The 16,378-nt window shown below is 60.0% G+C and overlaps 1 protein-coding gene across 1 annotated transcript in view; it reads left to right on the plus strand.

Moving 5' to 3' along the window:
* The window catches only part of FOXO6 (forkhead box O6), a 29,662-nt gene extending 15,287 nt beyond the window's left edge, over positions 1 to 14,375 (plus strand). The window contains exon 2 of the mRNA XM_030504788.1: positions 10,256 to 14,375. Coding sequence (XP_030360648.1) covers positions 10,256 to 11,668 — 1,413 coding nt within the window. The 3' untranslated portion in view covers positions 11,669 to 14,375. The remainder of the gene's footprint in view (positions 1 to 10,255) is intronic.
* The last annotated feature ends 2,003 nt before the right edge of the window (positions 14,376 to 16,378 follow it).

Below are 16,378 nucleotides of genomic sequence, written 5' to 3' on the forward strand. Positions count from 1 at the left end.
CCAGGCTGAGAGAGCTGGGCTGGGGCAGCCTGGAGAAGAGAAGGCTCCCGAAGGGGAGACCTTAGAGCAGCTCCAGTGCCTAAAGGGGCTCCAGGAAACCTGGAGAGGGGCTTTGGACAAGGGTTGGAGGGACAGGCCAAGGGGAATGGCTTTAGCCTGCCAGAGGGGAGATTGAGATGAGCTCTAAGGCAGAAGCTCTTCCCTGTGAGGGTGCTGAGGCGCTGGCACAGGGTGCCCAGAGAAGCTGTGGCTGCCCCATCCCTGGCAGTGTTCAAGGCCAGGTTGGACACAGGGGCTTGGAGCAACCTGCTCTAGTGGAAGGTGTCCCTGCCCGTGGCAGGGGGTTGGAGCTGGATGAGCTTTAAGGTCCCTTCCAACCCAAACCAGTGAGTCTGATTCTATGAACAACATCCTGAGGATGCTCCATGGCATCTCCACCCCTCTCCCAGTCCCGCTGGCACCCGTCGCTGTGGGTCAGCGGCCCGTGGGGCTGTGCTGGTGCTGGGTTCGATCCAGCTCCTCCCTCCAGTGGCACCGGGACCGGCTGCTCTGGCTGATGTAATCTTTGCCATTAGAGGGAAAGCTGCTCTGCCGGGGGTTGTGCGCTCCCCCGGGGCGAGCAGGAGGGGGATTGTTGTTCCTGTTGCTTTGCAGCATCCTCCAGGGAATCTGCTGCCTCCTGCTCGGGCTGTGGGGGGCTGCTGATCCCTGCTCAGCGCTGTCCTGAGAAGGCAGAGCCTGTATCCCACATCTCCTACTGCTCAGTGGTCCCCACTGCTGCTCTGTTGACTTATTCTCCCTATTTCTGCTGGTTTTATACAGTCTGGAAGCATCCCTGCCTGTGTCTTGCCAGCTTGTGTGTGTTGAAGCGCAGCCCAGACACACTGTGGGCTGTGGCTTTCCTGCCACCCTGTGTGATCAAATAGGGCTTAGAGAGAGGGGGGACACCCTGCCCAGGGTGGTGCATCCCCGGTGGGGACGAGCAGCTGAGATTTAAACCCAGGAAAATTTGGGGCTTGGAGGGAAATCTTGGGGCATCCCTGGTGCTTCCGAGCCCTTGGAGGGAAAAGCAGAGACTCTGATTAATCCAAAGGCATCCCGAGGCTGCTGCTCCCCAGGGTGGGATTGCTGCCAGCCCCATGGTATAGAGCCCTGAAGGATGGGCTGGGGTGCTGCAGGCAGGGGAACACGACCTTGGGTATTGCTGCAGGGAGGCAAAGCCAGCGGTGGAGGGGACAGCAGAGCAGCCCCAGGTTGGGTGGCAATGCCCCCATGGAATGTGCCCTCCTCCTGCCTCTGCCAGGACCCTGGGGGGGTGGCAGGGTGCGAGCCAACCCCATTGCCCACCCCAGGGCACCCAGCGCAGGAGGAGGAGGCAGAGCATGCCGGGTGCAGCCCCGCTCCATCACCCCAGGTTACCTGCGGGATGTCGCCCACCGTTGCCCTGGCAACGGCGATGGCATCCCGAACACCTCGGGCAGAGTTTCCCTGCATCCCTGCGATGTCATCGCTGTTTCCCGGGTAACCCGGCATCCAGCTCCAGCAGGCAGGTAGAGGAGGACCTCAGCTTCCCACTGCCTTCTGCTGAGCCCGGCTGCCTGCCACCAGAAACCAGAGCACCAGTGGAAGGGCCATGGTGGTCTTGGGTGGCTGTGGTCAAGCTTGGGGACAGGCTGGCGGGGCCTGGGGGTGCTCTTTATGGGCTGTGGGGTTGGAAGATGAGACAAACAGCCCAGCAGCTTTGGGGGAGCAGGCAGCCCTGCCTGTCACACACTGCCCAGTCCATCCCTAAGGTGCCTCCTGGTCCCGGCTGGTGTTGAGGACCCCAGCGAATGGGTGCTTGGGGGCAGGAGGAGAGGCACAGCTTGGAGACACGCACCCACCTTGTGTCCCACCCCATCCTGCACAAAGGGCTTGTGGCTGGGTTTGTGGGGAGTTGGTGTTCCCAATGGGACAAAAGCCAAGGGAGGTTGGGAAGTGTCCAGGACAACTGGTAATTCCCTTTCCTGGTCACCTTTGAGCAATGGGTCTTGGAGGAGGCGTTCACCTCCGGGTGGGCACTGCTACAGTTCCTGTAGCAGGGTTAGGTGATGGGTCCCAGGCAGGGAAGGTCAGGAGCCCCTTGGGATGGTGGCAGTGGGTCAGGATCCTGGAGATTCCCACGCTGATGCAGCAGCCCTCATCCCTGCCAGGGCCAGCACTTGGGCCCCAGGCACTGAGTGAGGGGGGATTGGATTTGGATGCATTCAGAGCCTGCAGCATGGCTATGGCCAGGATTCGCCCATGGATCCTGTGCTGTGCCCCGTGTGCTGTGCCCAGGAAGGCGAGCACAGGCGGGGGCTGTCTGCTGGGGGTTTTGGGGAGCCACATCCTGGCTGGAAGCAGCCCCTCTCCTGCGTGACCACTGCTCGCTGTGCCCTTGCCTGTGCTCCCTGCACCAGAGGGGTCCAGCAGTGTTTTCCTGCTGAGAAGGGGGATCCTGGATGTCCCAAGGGGGGTCCCCCCATTCCAAACCCAGCGCTGTGGCTGTGCTCACCCACAGGGTGCCATCACATCAGTACAATGCTGTGGGGTGACACCAGCAGTGTCACCAGTGCTGGCCATGCCTTGCAGCAGGAGTGTGTGACAGGAGAGGTGTGTGACACCCCGCTGGTGACATCCCGGGCAGGGTGGTGTGATTGACCCACCTGTGGTCGGGGTCTCCAGCTCTGAGGTGGTGGATTCTCTTTCACCCCTCCCCTTGGGAAAATGGAGCTTTTCCACCTCCCCTCCAAGAGCACATTTGCTTTTGGTTCTCGTCCAGTGGGAGACCCCGGGATCTCGCTGGCTGCAGCGGGTGCTCCTTGGGGCTACATGGGGGACATCAGGGACGGAGCCCCCATCCCTCTCCCCCTCCAGGACCCTCTCCTGCTCGAGAACCACTCCCAGCCATGAGCCCCTCACACCGTGCCAGTGACTCCTAAGAGCATCCCCTTTGAGGAGACCTACAGAGCACTCCAGGGTGCCATCACCCCCATGGCCATCCCTGTGGGTCCTGCAAGCTCCATGGGCAGGCAGCAGGGTGGGATGGATGGGGCTGGATGGGACTCTGGGATGCGGCAGATGGTTGGGGCAGAGCTGGCTCCTGGAGCCATGGCTGTGGAGCCAGTGATTCCCTCTGCCACTGGCCCCTCCGTGCCTCAGTTTCCCCTGTCTGGGAGCAGCATCCCTCCTACCCTGTGGTGACCTTGCTGTGACTTTAGCTCATGAGCTGGGGGGGGATCCACGATGCAGTGGGATGATGCAATGTCACGCAGGATGCTTGGGACAAGGAGGCTCTGGTTGTCCCCCCCGTGTCTCGCTGTGTCTCCCAGCAGGGTCTGTGTGTGGCTGGGGACCAAGTGATGCTGATGTGGAGCAGCTCTGGGGTGCTCAGCGTGGGGACGGGCAGGGCTGGGGAGCTAAATGGGACCCGAGGAGAAGGGAGTGCAGCTGCTTGCAGTGTTTGGCTGCGGTGAGAACCTGGTGTGGAGGAAATTGAACCCAGGGGACAAAATGCTGTAATTTCATGCAGAAATGACATGGCAGCTCCGCGTGATTTACTGCAGCTATTCTGGTGTAATTAGAGCATTACTGGCTAAGTGGCTGATGGTGGAGAGGGTCTTTCCAAGACACCTCCCCTGCTCCTGCATGTTGGAGAGGGGTCTGGGTGTGCTGGGATGTTTTATCCCCAGAGGCAGGGATGCTGGTGTCTCTCAGTGGGATACAGGCACCATGCAGAGCATCCCTGGCTGTGCTGGCACCTCGCAGCTCACTGGCACCCTTGGGACCTTCCAGGGAGGCTCCAGACCTCACCCCGTGGTTGTGTGTGGGGATGGCACGACCACACTGTGGGGCTCTCTTGGGGCTCAGCCTCAGTGGGAGCTGCGCTGGGGGCATTTCTCAGCACAAGGCTTGGTGCTGTGGTGTTTCTGGGTTCTGGGGGAGGACATGGTATCCAGCAGTGCTGCCTGGAGCTCTCCTAGGGTGCTGCAAAGGGGGTACGCTGACTCCATGCTCACCCCATGCCCAGCACTCCCCTGCTGCTGCCAGCCCCACAGCCCACCCTCAGCATCCCCATGGAGCCAGGGATGAGCAGTGGGGTCTGGCACAGGTCCCCTGTGCCCAGCAGCACTGTGACATGTGCCCAGGGCCCAGCACCTCCAGCTCTGCCACAGCCTGGGGTGAGCGGGCAGCAGTGCCAGGGCCAGCAGCTCTGAGATGATTCCTCCTCTCGGTTCTTAAAAGGGGCCTGTAAGAAAGATGGGGAGAGATTTTGCAGCAGGGCCTGTTGAACAGGATGAGGGGTGATGGGTTTGAACTAAAAGAGGGAGAGTCTTTACAAGGAGGGTGGTGAAACATGGGCTGTGGTGTTCACAGAATCCCAGACCCAGGGGATGGGTGCTCTGGGTGCTCCTTCAGCTCTCAGCAAGGTGCCCAGGGATGGGGACAAGGCAGGACCCGCCGGGGCAGTGAGGATGCTCCTGGTTTTGGAAGGGGCTAAAATAAACGGGCTGCCATGGCAACGGCAGCACTCCCAATGCAGAACTTGGCTGGAACCAGCTGTTTGGCAGCAGCGGAACCAGAGCCGGGATAGGGATGCTCGGCCGTGGCTGTCACCACTGCTTTGGGGTACGGTGTCATGGTGGGTGCCAAGCCATTGGTGAGACCCCTGCACATCAAGAATAGGCATAAGGAGCCTCCTGATGGGGCTGATCTGCGCTCCGTTAGCTCCATCCTGGCTGGGAGGTGTGCAGGGGTCTTACCCATGGCTTGGCATCCACCATGATGTGGGGCTCTCTGCTGAGAGCTCTGGGGCTGCAGAGTGGGGATGTCCCACTGGCATCCCTTGGACAAGGGCTGGGCATGGGTGGCTGCCTGGGGGGGTTTGGGGAGCAGAGTGTGGCTTGATTTGTGTCAGTCACATCTCTGGTGGGTTTGGGAATCGCATCCAGAGCTCGTGGTCAGGAAGGGAGAGACACCAAACAAACTCAGCTGCCAAGTCCACAGGGGTCAGACCCACTGCGAGCCAGGAGCTGGATGGCAAAGGTGGGTCAGGGCCAGCACGGAGCCAGGCAGAGGATGGGTTTCACCCTGGGGACCCATCCAGCAGCCGCAGCACCGCTGTTTGTCCTGAAACCAGCCCAAAAGCCCAGGCAACCACAGCCAGGCTCCTTCTGGATTGGGCTCGGGATGGGGCTGGTGAGTCTGGCGGTGGGTTGGGGTCACAGTGGCTGTTTCCACCTGGACCTCCTCTTTCAGGAGTGGCTGGGCTTGGCCACACCATGACTCAGCCCCAGGGATCAGCAGAGGGACACAGGCTGAGGGCTGGGCAAGCATCAGCCCCGTGCTGGCTCATCAGGTCCCACAGTGCGGGTTCCCAGCTCCACTCCCGCACCGCAGAGCATGGAGCTTGCCTGGCCCCATTCTTTGCCCCACAGCATCGTGGATCTGTGGGGCAGGGCAAGGCCGCTTGGTCCCCACCTGTGCACAGTGTGTGGGGCTGCAGCATGGGGTCCCCCATTAGCCCCAGTGCACGCCGAGGGGGTGATTAGCGGTTCCTAATGAGGTGCGCAGGGGCGCGGAGCTGCGCGCTGGTGGGAGATGCTGCAGCCCGGCCGTGCTGCAGGCTCCGCGGTGTCAGCCGCCGGCGGCAGGGCGCTGGGCTGGGCTGGACGCGGCCCGACGCGCCGCTAATGGGCGTCTGGGTCAATTAGCGGCACGTCGGAGCGGCTCAGCTCCCGCGGTGCGCTGACCCGAACGCACCGCGCCGGGCCCCGAGCGGCGTCCCCAGCCCCGCGGTGCCCCGGGAGGGATGTGCTGGGGGGGGCACAGCCCCGGCTGCCCCAGCGGGAGGTGCCAGACAGGCCCCGGGGGGCAGAGAGACAGCGCCAGGGGCTGGGGGGGCTGCAGGGGGCTGGTGGTGGGAGGGCTATAGGGCAGTGTCGGTGTGTCTGTCGGGGCTGGGTGTCTGTGTGTCTGCTGGTCCATCCAGCTAATGAGCCTGTTACCTGGCGGAGATTCACCCGCTGTTACCAGGAGGCAGCAGCGACAGGGCCACTAACGAGGCTCCGGCAGCACCGGGATGGCTCCGGGGTTAATTGATGCTGATTTACTGCTCGAACATAAGAATTGCAGCGATGGAGGAAACGTTCCCGGGGGCAGAGGCTGCAACAGTCTCCATGGTGCCTCATCCTGGGGGATGCTGTGCAGGGGTGGTGGTGCCATGGGACAGTCACTGGGGCACCCGTCGAAGACATTGTATTCAATCGTAGAATCAGACTGGTTTGTGTTGGAAGGGCGCTTAAAGCTCCTCCAGTTCCAAGCCCCTGCCACGGGCAGGGACACCTTCCACTAGAGCAGGTTGCTCCAAGCCCCTGTGTCCAACCTGGCCTTGAACACTGCCAGGGATGGGGCAGCCACAGCTTCTCTGGGCACCCTGTGCCAGCGCCTCAGCACCCTCACAGGGAAGAGCTTCTGCCTCAGAGCTCATCTCAATGTCCCCTCTGGCAGGTTAAAGCCATTCCCCTTGTCCTGTCCCTACAGGCCCTTGTCCAAAACCCCTCTTGCTTGAACCGCGCTTGTTTCCACCACCCCGTGCTCTCCTCAGGGCACACATGTCAATCCCCCCCTTCCACCCCAAGGCTCGTGGGCACCCCAAGGTCAGAGGAGAGACCCCCAGGGACTGGTGAAGTGCTTGGATTCTGCACCTTTGTGCCTGGTGTCGATGCCCATGTCTGGCTCCACCAGCACCCACCCCTTGGTCACAGCCTCACCAGACAGCGTCTGTCGGGGAGGAGGACACGGGAACCAGGGAGAGCTCCCAGGGAGCAGCAGCATCATCAGCATCATCATCCTCTGCCAGATGCAAATTGATAGTCGAGTCACTCATGCAGACAATGGGGTCCGGCTAATCCTTTTACAATGGGACTAATTGCTAATCAGACCGATTTCACACTGCCGGTTCCCCTGACAATGAGGCACCGTGGAGAAGGGCTCCTGGGGGGGGTGAGGAGGCTCCCAGCTCCCAGCAGCCCCCCCATCCCCACGCCAGGGCCTGCAGCAGGGCCAGCCCTGGTAGGTGTGCACTGGGATGGCACTGGGGTCTCCCAGGTTGGCAAAGCCTCCAGCAGCGGGTGACCAGGGGGTCCAGCCTCATCCTCCATTGGGGTCAACCATGGCTTGGGTCCCTGGTGCCACCTCCAGCCCTTGTCTCCACTACCCAGAGCATCCCCTGCCCCTCTACAGAACCTGAAGTGGTGGATGTTGTCCCTTGGCACCATCTGGGTGCACAATGGGGACCAGTGCTCTTTGCCCTGTGCTGCTTGGGTACCACAGGGCTGCAGTGCTGTGTGGGGATGGGATGCTGGAGGGTCTCTCTGCTTTGGTGGGGGGCCTGAGCTGTTGGAGCAGGGTGATGAACAGGGCAGGGGTGACGTGGGGACAGATGGGGACATGGAAGGAGACCCAGCAAAGGTGCAGGTTGCAGTGAGAAGTGGTGCAGGGGTTTGGGTCACAGGGCAGAGCAGTGTTGGAGGCATCATGGAGACCCTGGGGCTGGTACCTGCTCCCCCTGGACCCTGCCAAAATCTGCCAGACCCCTGCCAAGGCAGCTGCTGTCAGTGAGGTTGGGCCAAGCCCTGATGTCTCCTGCACATCACTCCATGCCAGGGGCTGACCAGGAGCTGAGCCTCACATCCTGGGCCCTGTGATCATCCACTGCTCCCTGCCAGCTTGGCACCGGGTGCTGTGGGATGTGGGTGCTGTGGGATGTGGGTGCTGTGGGGTGCCGGATGCTGTAGGATGCCGGTTGCTGTAGGATACCGGATGCTGTAGGATACCGGATGCTGTAGGATACCGGGTGCTGTGGGATGCTGGGTGCTGTGGGGTGCCGGGTGCTGTGGGGTGCCAGATGCTGTAGGATGCCTGTTGCTGTAGGATACCGGGTGCTGTGGGATGCTGGGTGCTGTAGGATACTGGGTGCTGTAGGATGCTGGGTGCTGTGGGATGCTGGGTGCTGTAGGATGCTGCGTGCTGTAGGATACCGGGCGCTGTGGGATGCTGGGTGCTGTAGGATACCAGGTGCTGTTGGATGCTGGATGCTGTGGGGCTGCTGGGGTGCTGGTGGGGCTGCTGGGGTGCTGGTGTGTGAAGCAGGTCCCTGCTTGCCTGGTGTTAATAAGCTTCTCGCCCGCCTCTGTGCAGCCCATTGCCCTGCACTGTGCGCCCTGAGCTGCAGCCAGCCGAGCCCCTCAGGGTGCTAATGAGGAGAGAGCCGGTCTCACCGCACCTTGCTCTTAATTGCTGCTGTCTTTTGGCTCTTAATGAAGCTCGGCTGCACAAGAGGCAGCAGCCCACCCTCCCCTCCCCTCCTCTCCCTCCCTCGGGTAGCCTGACCCCCTGGGGCTGGGGGGTTGCTGCTGGGTGTCCTGTGCTGGAGCTGCGGAGCGGGAGGGAGCACTGTGATGAATGTCATCCCCATCCAGCCATGGCATTCCCAACCCCCCAGACACTGTTCCCTCTCTCCATAGTCTGCATGGCAGCTTGGTCCCAGCCGTGGAGGGCTGCAGCATTGCCTGCATCCTGGGATGAACAGACCCAGGGAGCACAGGCAGGGAAGGATGGGGACCATACCGGGGGTCCCAGCAGCGACCAGCCATCACCCAGTACACCCTGCCTTGGGTGACTGTCTAGTGCAAAGCTGGTGGCTCTGGCTCTGCAAACGTGGTGATGGCCACGGGCTCTGCTTCTGTCCAATGGCTTGGTAGTGCAGAAGGGAGTTTAGGTTGTGCTGTGGCTCAAGGGAGAGATGTTGGGGGGTCAGGGATTGCTCTCCCCACCAGACAGTCTTGGCTGTGCTCTGCCTGAAGGCGCTGAGCATCGGCACGGGCAGCATGTATCCCAACCTGTTCCATGAGCAGGAAGGGGTTAACGGCCAGCCCATACCTGCAGTTGCATTTTAAAGATGTGAAATTAAAGCCCGTAATTTATTCTCCCCACACACGAAGGAGCAATTAGTTCTAAACACGGCTTAATCAGTCAGCGCGAGATTGATTTCTGTAGACTTGGATTTGGTGGCTGCTGGCGAGGAGCCAGCCTGGGAGCAATCTCCAAATAAATGAAGTGCAGAGAAGTAAGCCATTGCATAATATGATAGATGAGGCTGGAGCGCACTCGCCTCTTCATTAGTATTCCGCTGTACACTGGCAGCAGCACCAAACTTTCTCCCCAGAACCTTGGCTTCTTCCCCTTCCCCGTCCCTCAGCCCCTCCTGCAGCGTGGCAGGGCAGGAGGAACTGCCTGCTCCCTCCAGTAGTCACCAACCAGCCCCGAGCCCATGGGCAGTGCTGGGATCAGGGCTGTACACCCAGGACTGATGCTTTTTGGGCGCTGTGGTTTGTCTTTCCCCCCTGGACCCTGGGGAAACTGAGGCGCAGGGAGCTGGGGTGGCATCCCATGAGCTGCAGCTCAGTAGCAAGAGATGTCATAGAATCCCAGCATGGTTTGGGTTGGAAGGGAGCTTAAAGCTCACCCAGCTCCAACCCCTGCCACGGGCAGGGACACCTTCCACTAGAGCAGGTTGCTCCAAGCCCCTGTGTCCAACCTGGCCTTGAACACTGCCAGGGATGGGGCAGCCACAGCTTCTCTGGGCACCCTGTGCCAGCGCCTCAGCACCCTCACAGGGAAGAGCTTCTGCCTTAGAGCTCATCTCAATCTCCCCTCTGGCAGGTTAAAGCCATTCCCCTTGTCCTTTCCCTACAGGCCCTTGTCCAAAGCCCCTCTCCATGTTTCCTGGAGCCCCTTTAGGCCCTGGAGCTGCTCTAAGGTCTCCCCTTCAGGAGCCTTCTCTTCTCCAGGCTGCCCCAGCCCAGCTCTCTCAGCCTGGCTCCAGAGCAGAGCTGCTCCAGCCCTCGCAGCAGCTCCGTGGCCTCCCATGGCCTTGGGGCATGTGCTAAGGACCCCTCCCTCCCTGCCATGACAGTAATGTCTCTAACGATAGGTAGCTGGTAGATGCAGCGACGGTCCATAACCTGTGGGCTCCTGCAAGTGAAATGCTCAGCAGTGCTGTGAGATAGACCCAGCAGATGAGCCCCCCGAGCCCCTATACCCATCCCAGGGGATGGAGCCCAGGTCCCCCATGATGCCCCATGTACCCCCCAGCCCTGCGGGCATCCCCCTCCTGCCTGTGCCTCTGCAGCCGCCGCTGACCGTGCCTCTGTCCTTGCTGTCCCCGCAGAACTCCATCCGGCACAACCTGTCCCTGCACACCCGCTTCATCCGCGTGCAGAACGAGGGCACGGGCAAGAGCTCCTGGTGGATGCTGAACCCCGAGGGCGGCAAGACGGGGAAGACGCCGCGCCGGCGGGCGGTCTCCATGGACAACAACAGCAAGTTCCTGCGCATCAAGGGCAAGGCCAGCAAGAAGAAGCAGCTGCAGGTGACGCAGGAGCGCGGGGAGGACAGTCCCTCGTCCCAGCAAGCCAAGTGGTCGGAGAGCCCTGCATCCCACGCCAGCGATGAGTACGATGCCTGGGCGGACTTCAGGACACGGGCCAACTCCACGGCCAGCACGCTGAGCGGGCGCCTCTCGCCCATCATGTCCAACCACGAGCCGGATGAGCTGGAGGAGGATGATGGAACCCCTTCCTCTCCGCTGATGTACCCCAGCCCCTCCAGCACCATGTCTCCTTCCCTCAACACCCGCTGCTCCGTGGAGCTGCCCCGGCTGACCGACCTGACCGGCACCATCAGCCTGAACGAGAGCCTTGGGGAGAGCATGCTGGAGGACCTGCAGGATGGGTACACCATGAGCCCCTCACAGCAGCTCCCCCCGGCCGCCCTGCGGCAGCGGAGCTCCAGTTTCACCTTCAACTCCAAGTGCTCCACCATGGGTGCTGCCACCAACACCTACTGCGGGACTATCTACAGCCAGCCGGCCATGAGCCTCATGCGCCGCCTGCCCATGCAGACCATCCAGGAGAACAAGCAAGCCACCTTCTCGCCCGTCAGCTCCTACAGGAACGCCTCGCTGCAGGACCTGCTCTCCTCCATCTCCTACGCGCACAAGGAGAGCATGGTCCCGGGGGACCTGCCCGTGCCGCAGGCCAGCCCCATGGTGCCGGCCCGTGGCCACAGACACAACCCGCTGCTGTGCGGGAGCGGGGAGCAGGGTTTGTCCTCTTACCCGTCCCACTCGGGCTCTCTCATGAAGAGCAACGCTTTGTACCACCCGTCACCAGCCGGTCACCACCCTGCGGTCAACACCAGTGCCTTAGCTAATCCTGTCAGCCTTATGAGCTTGCCCAGTGACACGTGCAGCATGACGGCCATGCCGCACCACGGGCATCTGCATTCCTACGCTAATAACCAAGGGGCACACATGAGCTTGCTGGATTCGCTGCAGGGCCCCTACCCGGGGGCTGTCCACCCCCCCGTGTTGGGCCAAGACAGGTTCCCAGCAGACCTGGACCTGGACATGTTCAATGGGAGCCTGGAGTGCGATGTGGAGTCCATCATCCTGAATGACTTTATGGACAGTGATGAGATGGACTTCAACTTCGACTCGGCTCTCCCGCCGCAGAACGGGCTCAACGTGCCCGCGCTGCCCGGGGGCCCGCAGCCCACGAACCAGAGCTGGGTGCCCGGGTGACGCTCACCCCGGGGTGGGGGGCTCGCCACCGAGAAGCCACGAGGGGAACATTGAGACTAACTTCTTTTGGGTTTTCTTTTCCTTTTCTCTTCTGCCTTTGTTTGTTAAGATGGGCTTAGAGCCATCGGTCTGAGCTTGAGGTCGAACACGAAACACAAACCCTAGGGTCGAATATTGAGCCCCCAGCCCAAAAACGTGCCCAATCTGCTGGGTCCTCCCATGAGCATCCTCTGGAGGATGCAGGGGCAGGCAGTCAGGAGAGGCAGCCGGAGTCAGGCGGGTCCATGGAGGGGGAAGCAGGAAGGGAAAGCCTTTCCAGACAGTCCCAGTGCCCCGCTGGGATGGTGCCAGTTTGGTTTGTCCTTGGGCTGGGTGATGGAGTGGTGACGGCTGGTGGTATGGGAACCCCGCTCTGCAAAGGGACCCTTTGCTCTGAGCCCCCTCGGGAAACGAGTCCTCTGAGTAGAAGTGTCAGGAGCGGGGACCCTGCCCCAGGGCATGGGGGGCTCCTCACCCCTAGATCCCCATGGAGATCTGAGCTCTGCCAAGCCCACGTGCCCAGGCCACCTCCATGGCTCCAAGCAGTGAGGAAGGGGCTGGTGATGGAGGCCAGGGTGGTCCTGCTGGAGTGATGTGCTGCTGGGCTGGGTCCCCTGTGCCGGGGGCTCAGGGGGGAGCTGCAGGGTTGGGGAGGGGGTGTATTTATTTGATTTCATGCACTCTTTTGCCATTGAGCTTTTGCATTGGAAGGAAGAAAGGGAGAGGAGGAAAAGGGGCTGTGGGTAACGCTGATGGCTGCGCCCCATCGCACGTCTCATCTTGGCTTGGCCACGGCTTTGAGTGTTGAGTGATGGGGTGGAAGAGGGATGCGGTGGCCAGGCCTGCGGTGACTCACACTGCTCAGGGAGGTGGTACAGGGCTCCCAGGGGCCAATCCTGGTGCCAGGAGTGACTCCAGGCAGCATCCAGCATTCCCGCCCATCCCCGGGATGCTGGGAGAGCTGCTCGCCGGGGGGGATGACAGCACGAGGGGTCAGCCCTGCACCCATCTGCCAGGGGCTGGTGCTCCGTGGGGACAGGGACCACCATCCACACATGGTCCTGTGGTGTGTCAGGAGCCCAAACCAGCCCCACTGCTCTGTGGGCTGGCCCAGAGGAGATGGAGGGGTGGGAGGAGAGGCTGTGGGAGCTGCTGCTCTGTCCCATGGGGCTCTCTGCACACCATGGGCTGTCTCTAACCCTATGTTGCAGCAAGGGTTAATCCACTGAACCAGCACATTGTCCCAGCCCAGCTCATCTTCTCTCCCTCTGTCCGTCCTCTACCACGGTGCAGGCGCTGGGTCCCACTGAGCCGTAGGGGAAGCACAGCTCGGAGTGGGGCAAGGTGGGACCCATGGGTGGGCACCTCCTGCTCCTCTCCTGACCCATGGGTGTGAGAGAGGAGCCCCATGTGCCAGCGCTCACCTTCGCCCTTGGCAGAGTCTCTAAAGATGTTCTTACAAGTTAATTCATTATGTTTACATTATTTGATCATGTACAGAATTTAATATATTCTATTATATATAATCTTTCTCGAATGCTTTTTTAAAAAGGATTATTCTTTAGGGTCAGGAGCATTACCACATTCCTTTTATACACCACCTCTCGTGTCAGGCATAGTTAAAACGGTTGGAAACCGATTGCAAATGGCTATTTAAATCCCCGGCACCCCAGTTCTGCACGTGGGGTGTGAAATACAGGCAGGGAGGGCAGCTGGGGAGGAAAAGGGGGGGCTCTGCCCCCCAAGCATGGGAGAAAGGGAAGGGGACCTGGCTCTTGTAGGCACACATCCAGCAGCACACCAGCATTTGCAGATGGGATGCTCAGGCACAGGGACCCCCAAAACCCCCCTCTTGGGTGTCACCGATATGACCACCATGGCGCAGGGGAAGCCGCACCAGCAGTAGCAGAGAAGCCCCCCCCCCCATCCTGCTCGCCTCCCCCTGCCCCGCTGCCCCGGGGCACGTCCCATTGCGAAGGTGTCTTTGTGGTTCCGTGACCGTGGGGTTGTCGTGTGTGCGGTGGAGTCGTGTTGGTGCAGCGTCGTGTGTGCAGTCGTCGTGCGGTGCGAGGGACGGCGGGAGGCACCCCCCGCGGGCTGGGACCCCGGCAAAGGGGGTGGCCGGAGGGGGAGGCGACACGGGCTGGTCCCGCCATGGAGCTGAAGGATGTGGGGGTACCCAGGATGGGTGGTGGTGATGGAAAGGGGGTGTCGGGGCTCCGTGCCGTGGGGCAGGGAGGCCCTGGGGGTGGCCGGGGTGGGAAACCAGGGCTTCATTTCATGTGCAAGGCTCCGGGTTCCCTCTCTGGACGCAGCTTCCCCACCTCACATCCCACCTCCCTGCTCCATCGCTCCCTCTCTCCTGCCCCACAGGGCAGCCTTTGGGGGCAAGGAGCATCCTGTGCTCCCAGTCCCAGCCCTGCCCGGAGCGAGGGGCCCCACAGGTTGGCTTCATACAGCAGTTTCCGTCCTTTCCCTCGTATTTATAACTGTACAGACTGGGGGGGAGGGTCTCTGACAGGCGTCATCTCTCACCACGCATCTATCGTAGGCAATGGTAACTTTCTTGGTTGTGCTGTTAGAGTTTGTGTATGTGGCAATGTAAAGAACTGTGTATAGTGCATTGTACAGCATATTTTCATGAATAAAATTGTTTTAAATATTACAAGGCTGGGTCGCCGCCTCCTGTGCTTGTGTGGGTGGCTCTGGGCTGAGATGGGAGGGACAGGGCTGGATGGGTGAAGCTGGGGAGAGCCACCAAGGAGAAGGTGTGGTGGTTGGTCTTATACACAGCATGGGGACGGTTGGGCTGTGGGGGTGTCCGTGCAGTCCCACCTGGACACAGGCCTTTGGACATCATCTATACATGTAAATTTATATTATAGAAATATAAAAAAATTATATAAATTATAATAATTTAGATAATTTAGCTAATTCATCATTTGTAATTTAATTTATGGGTATTTTGCATTACAATGTACAGTTTTAGATAATTCATCATTTGTAATATAATTTATAGTATTTTGTATTATAATTTACAATTTTAGATAGTTCATCATTTATAATACAAAGAGGATTTTGGGGCTGAGAGAGGCTGAGACCACTCAAGCAAAGCATCCTATGGGGCCTGTGTGCTGGTGGGAGGCAGGGAGCAGGGACAACCCCATGGAGAGCAGTTGCTGGCTGAGCAAGAGGAGGGACAGGTTCATCCCACAGCAAAGCTGAACCACTTCAGGCACTGCCCGTGTCCCTTCCCACCCCCTGCATGTGCAGGAGGAGGAAGAAGGGATCAGCTTCCCCACCGAGACCCGTGGAATGGGAAGAGGTGGGAATCCAGCGTCTCTCCTGCTGTCCCCACTCTCCGTCCCCATCCAGCTCTGCTCTGCCCACTGCCTTCACCTGCCTGTGGGGCAGGGGCATCCCCGTGGGACCAAGGGGCACATCTGGGTTTGTCTTTAGGCTTGTCCATTGATAGGCTTTGACCAGGAGAGCGGGATGGAGCCCAGCAGTGGGGCCGTGCCTCTGACCCTTCCCACTCCATCGCACCGCAGCAGAGCCAGGGCTGGTTTCATCTCAGTGCTGTTGGCTGCAGGCTTGTCCTGAGAGGACACTTTGACACATTCTGCTGTTCTATGAGATAACAGGCACTTGAGAGGCTTAATTGGAGAGCTGCGGAAGTGTGCTGCTGCTTCCTACTCCTTTGAAGGCAGCAGTCCCTGCGTGGCCATGAATACTGCGCCAGCGGTGTCCCCATCGGCCCTGTGTTCCCTAACTCGGCTCCTCAAAGCTCCTGGATGAGCTGGAGGGATCCAGCTGAAGGTCAGGTCCCAGGGAGGGGACAGGAGGTCCCATGGGATCTGACGAGTGCAGCATCTCCCTCCCTGTGGTCCCATGGGTAGATGTATCCACGGATGCCCTTGGAGCACACGGAAGAGGATGAGGACAGAAGGCTATAGACAAACAAGGAGGAAAGCCTTCAGGAGCATGTGTCTGTCATAAGATATTCCCTTGCAGAAATCTTGGAAACCTTAGAAAGAGTTTTTGCTCAATGTTATTAATTAAGGCAAAAGAATCCCCATATGGAAAGAGAAACAGTCAAGTTATATTTTTGCTAAATACGCGGCACCATATGGTAACATACAGAAAATTGGCCACATAGGCAGCCCAGAATATATGTTACCATATGTTCATATGTACTTTATAATTTCTTTGTTTTTGAAAGAGGGCATTGTCTTACAGGGCAAAAATGAGCAGCCCACCCCAGGGAGAAGGAGAAACAGCACAAGCTGCTTTTGCTGAATGAAGCCCAAGGAAGGAGCCCAGCCACCTGGCCTGGGGCTGCCTGCATGATGAGACAGCATGAGGGCACTGTGAGCATCTTCCCTGCTCCACATCCTCCACCATCCCTCCTCGACATGGGCTGCACTGCATAGTGTGTGCAGGGAGACCCTGAGGAGGAGGAGGAGGAGCAGCGAGAAGCCTCCTTTATGTGCTGTCCCCAGGAAACTTTCATCTCCCTGCAGCAAGAGGAAAGGGAAGGATCTGCTGGGAAAGCCATGGAGATCTGAGGAGAATCAAAGAGCGCAGCACAGGACCCCAGCGCGGGTGTGAGGGCTGGGGTCTGCTGGGGTATGTGTCACAGGAGCAGAGGTTGTGCAAACGGGGTGTGAA

The sequence above is a fragment of the Strigops habroptila genome, chromosome 12 (genome assembly GCF_004027225.2).
Source record: "Strigops habroptila isolate Jane chromosome 12, bStrHab1.2.pri, whole genome shotgun sequence".
NCBI classification, from domain to species: Eukaryota; Metazoa; Chordata; class Aves; order Psittaciformes; family Psittacidae; genus Strigops; species Strigops habroptila.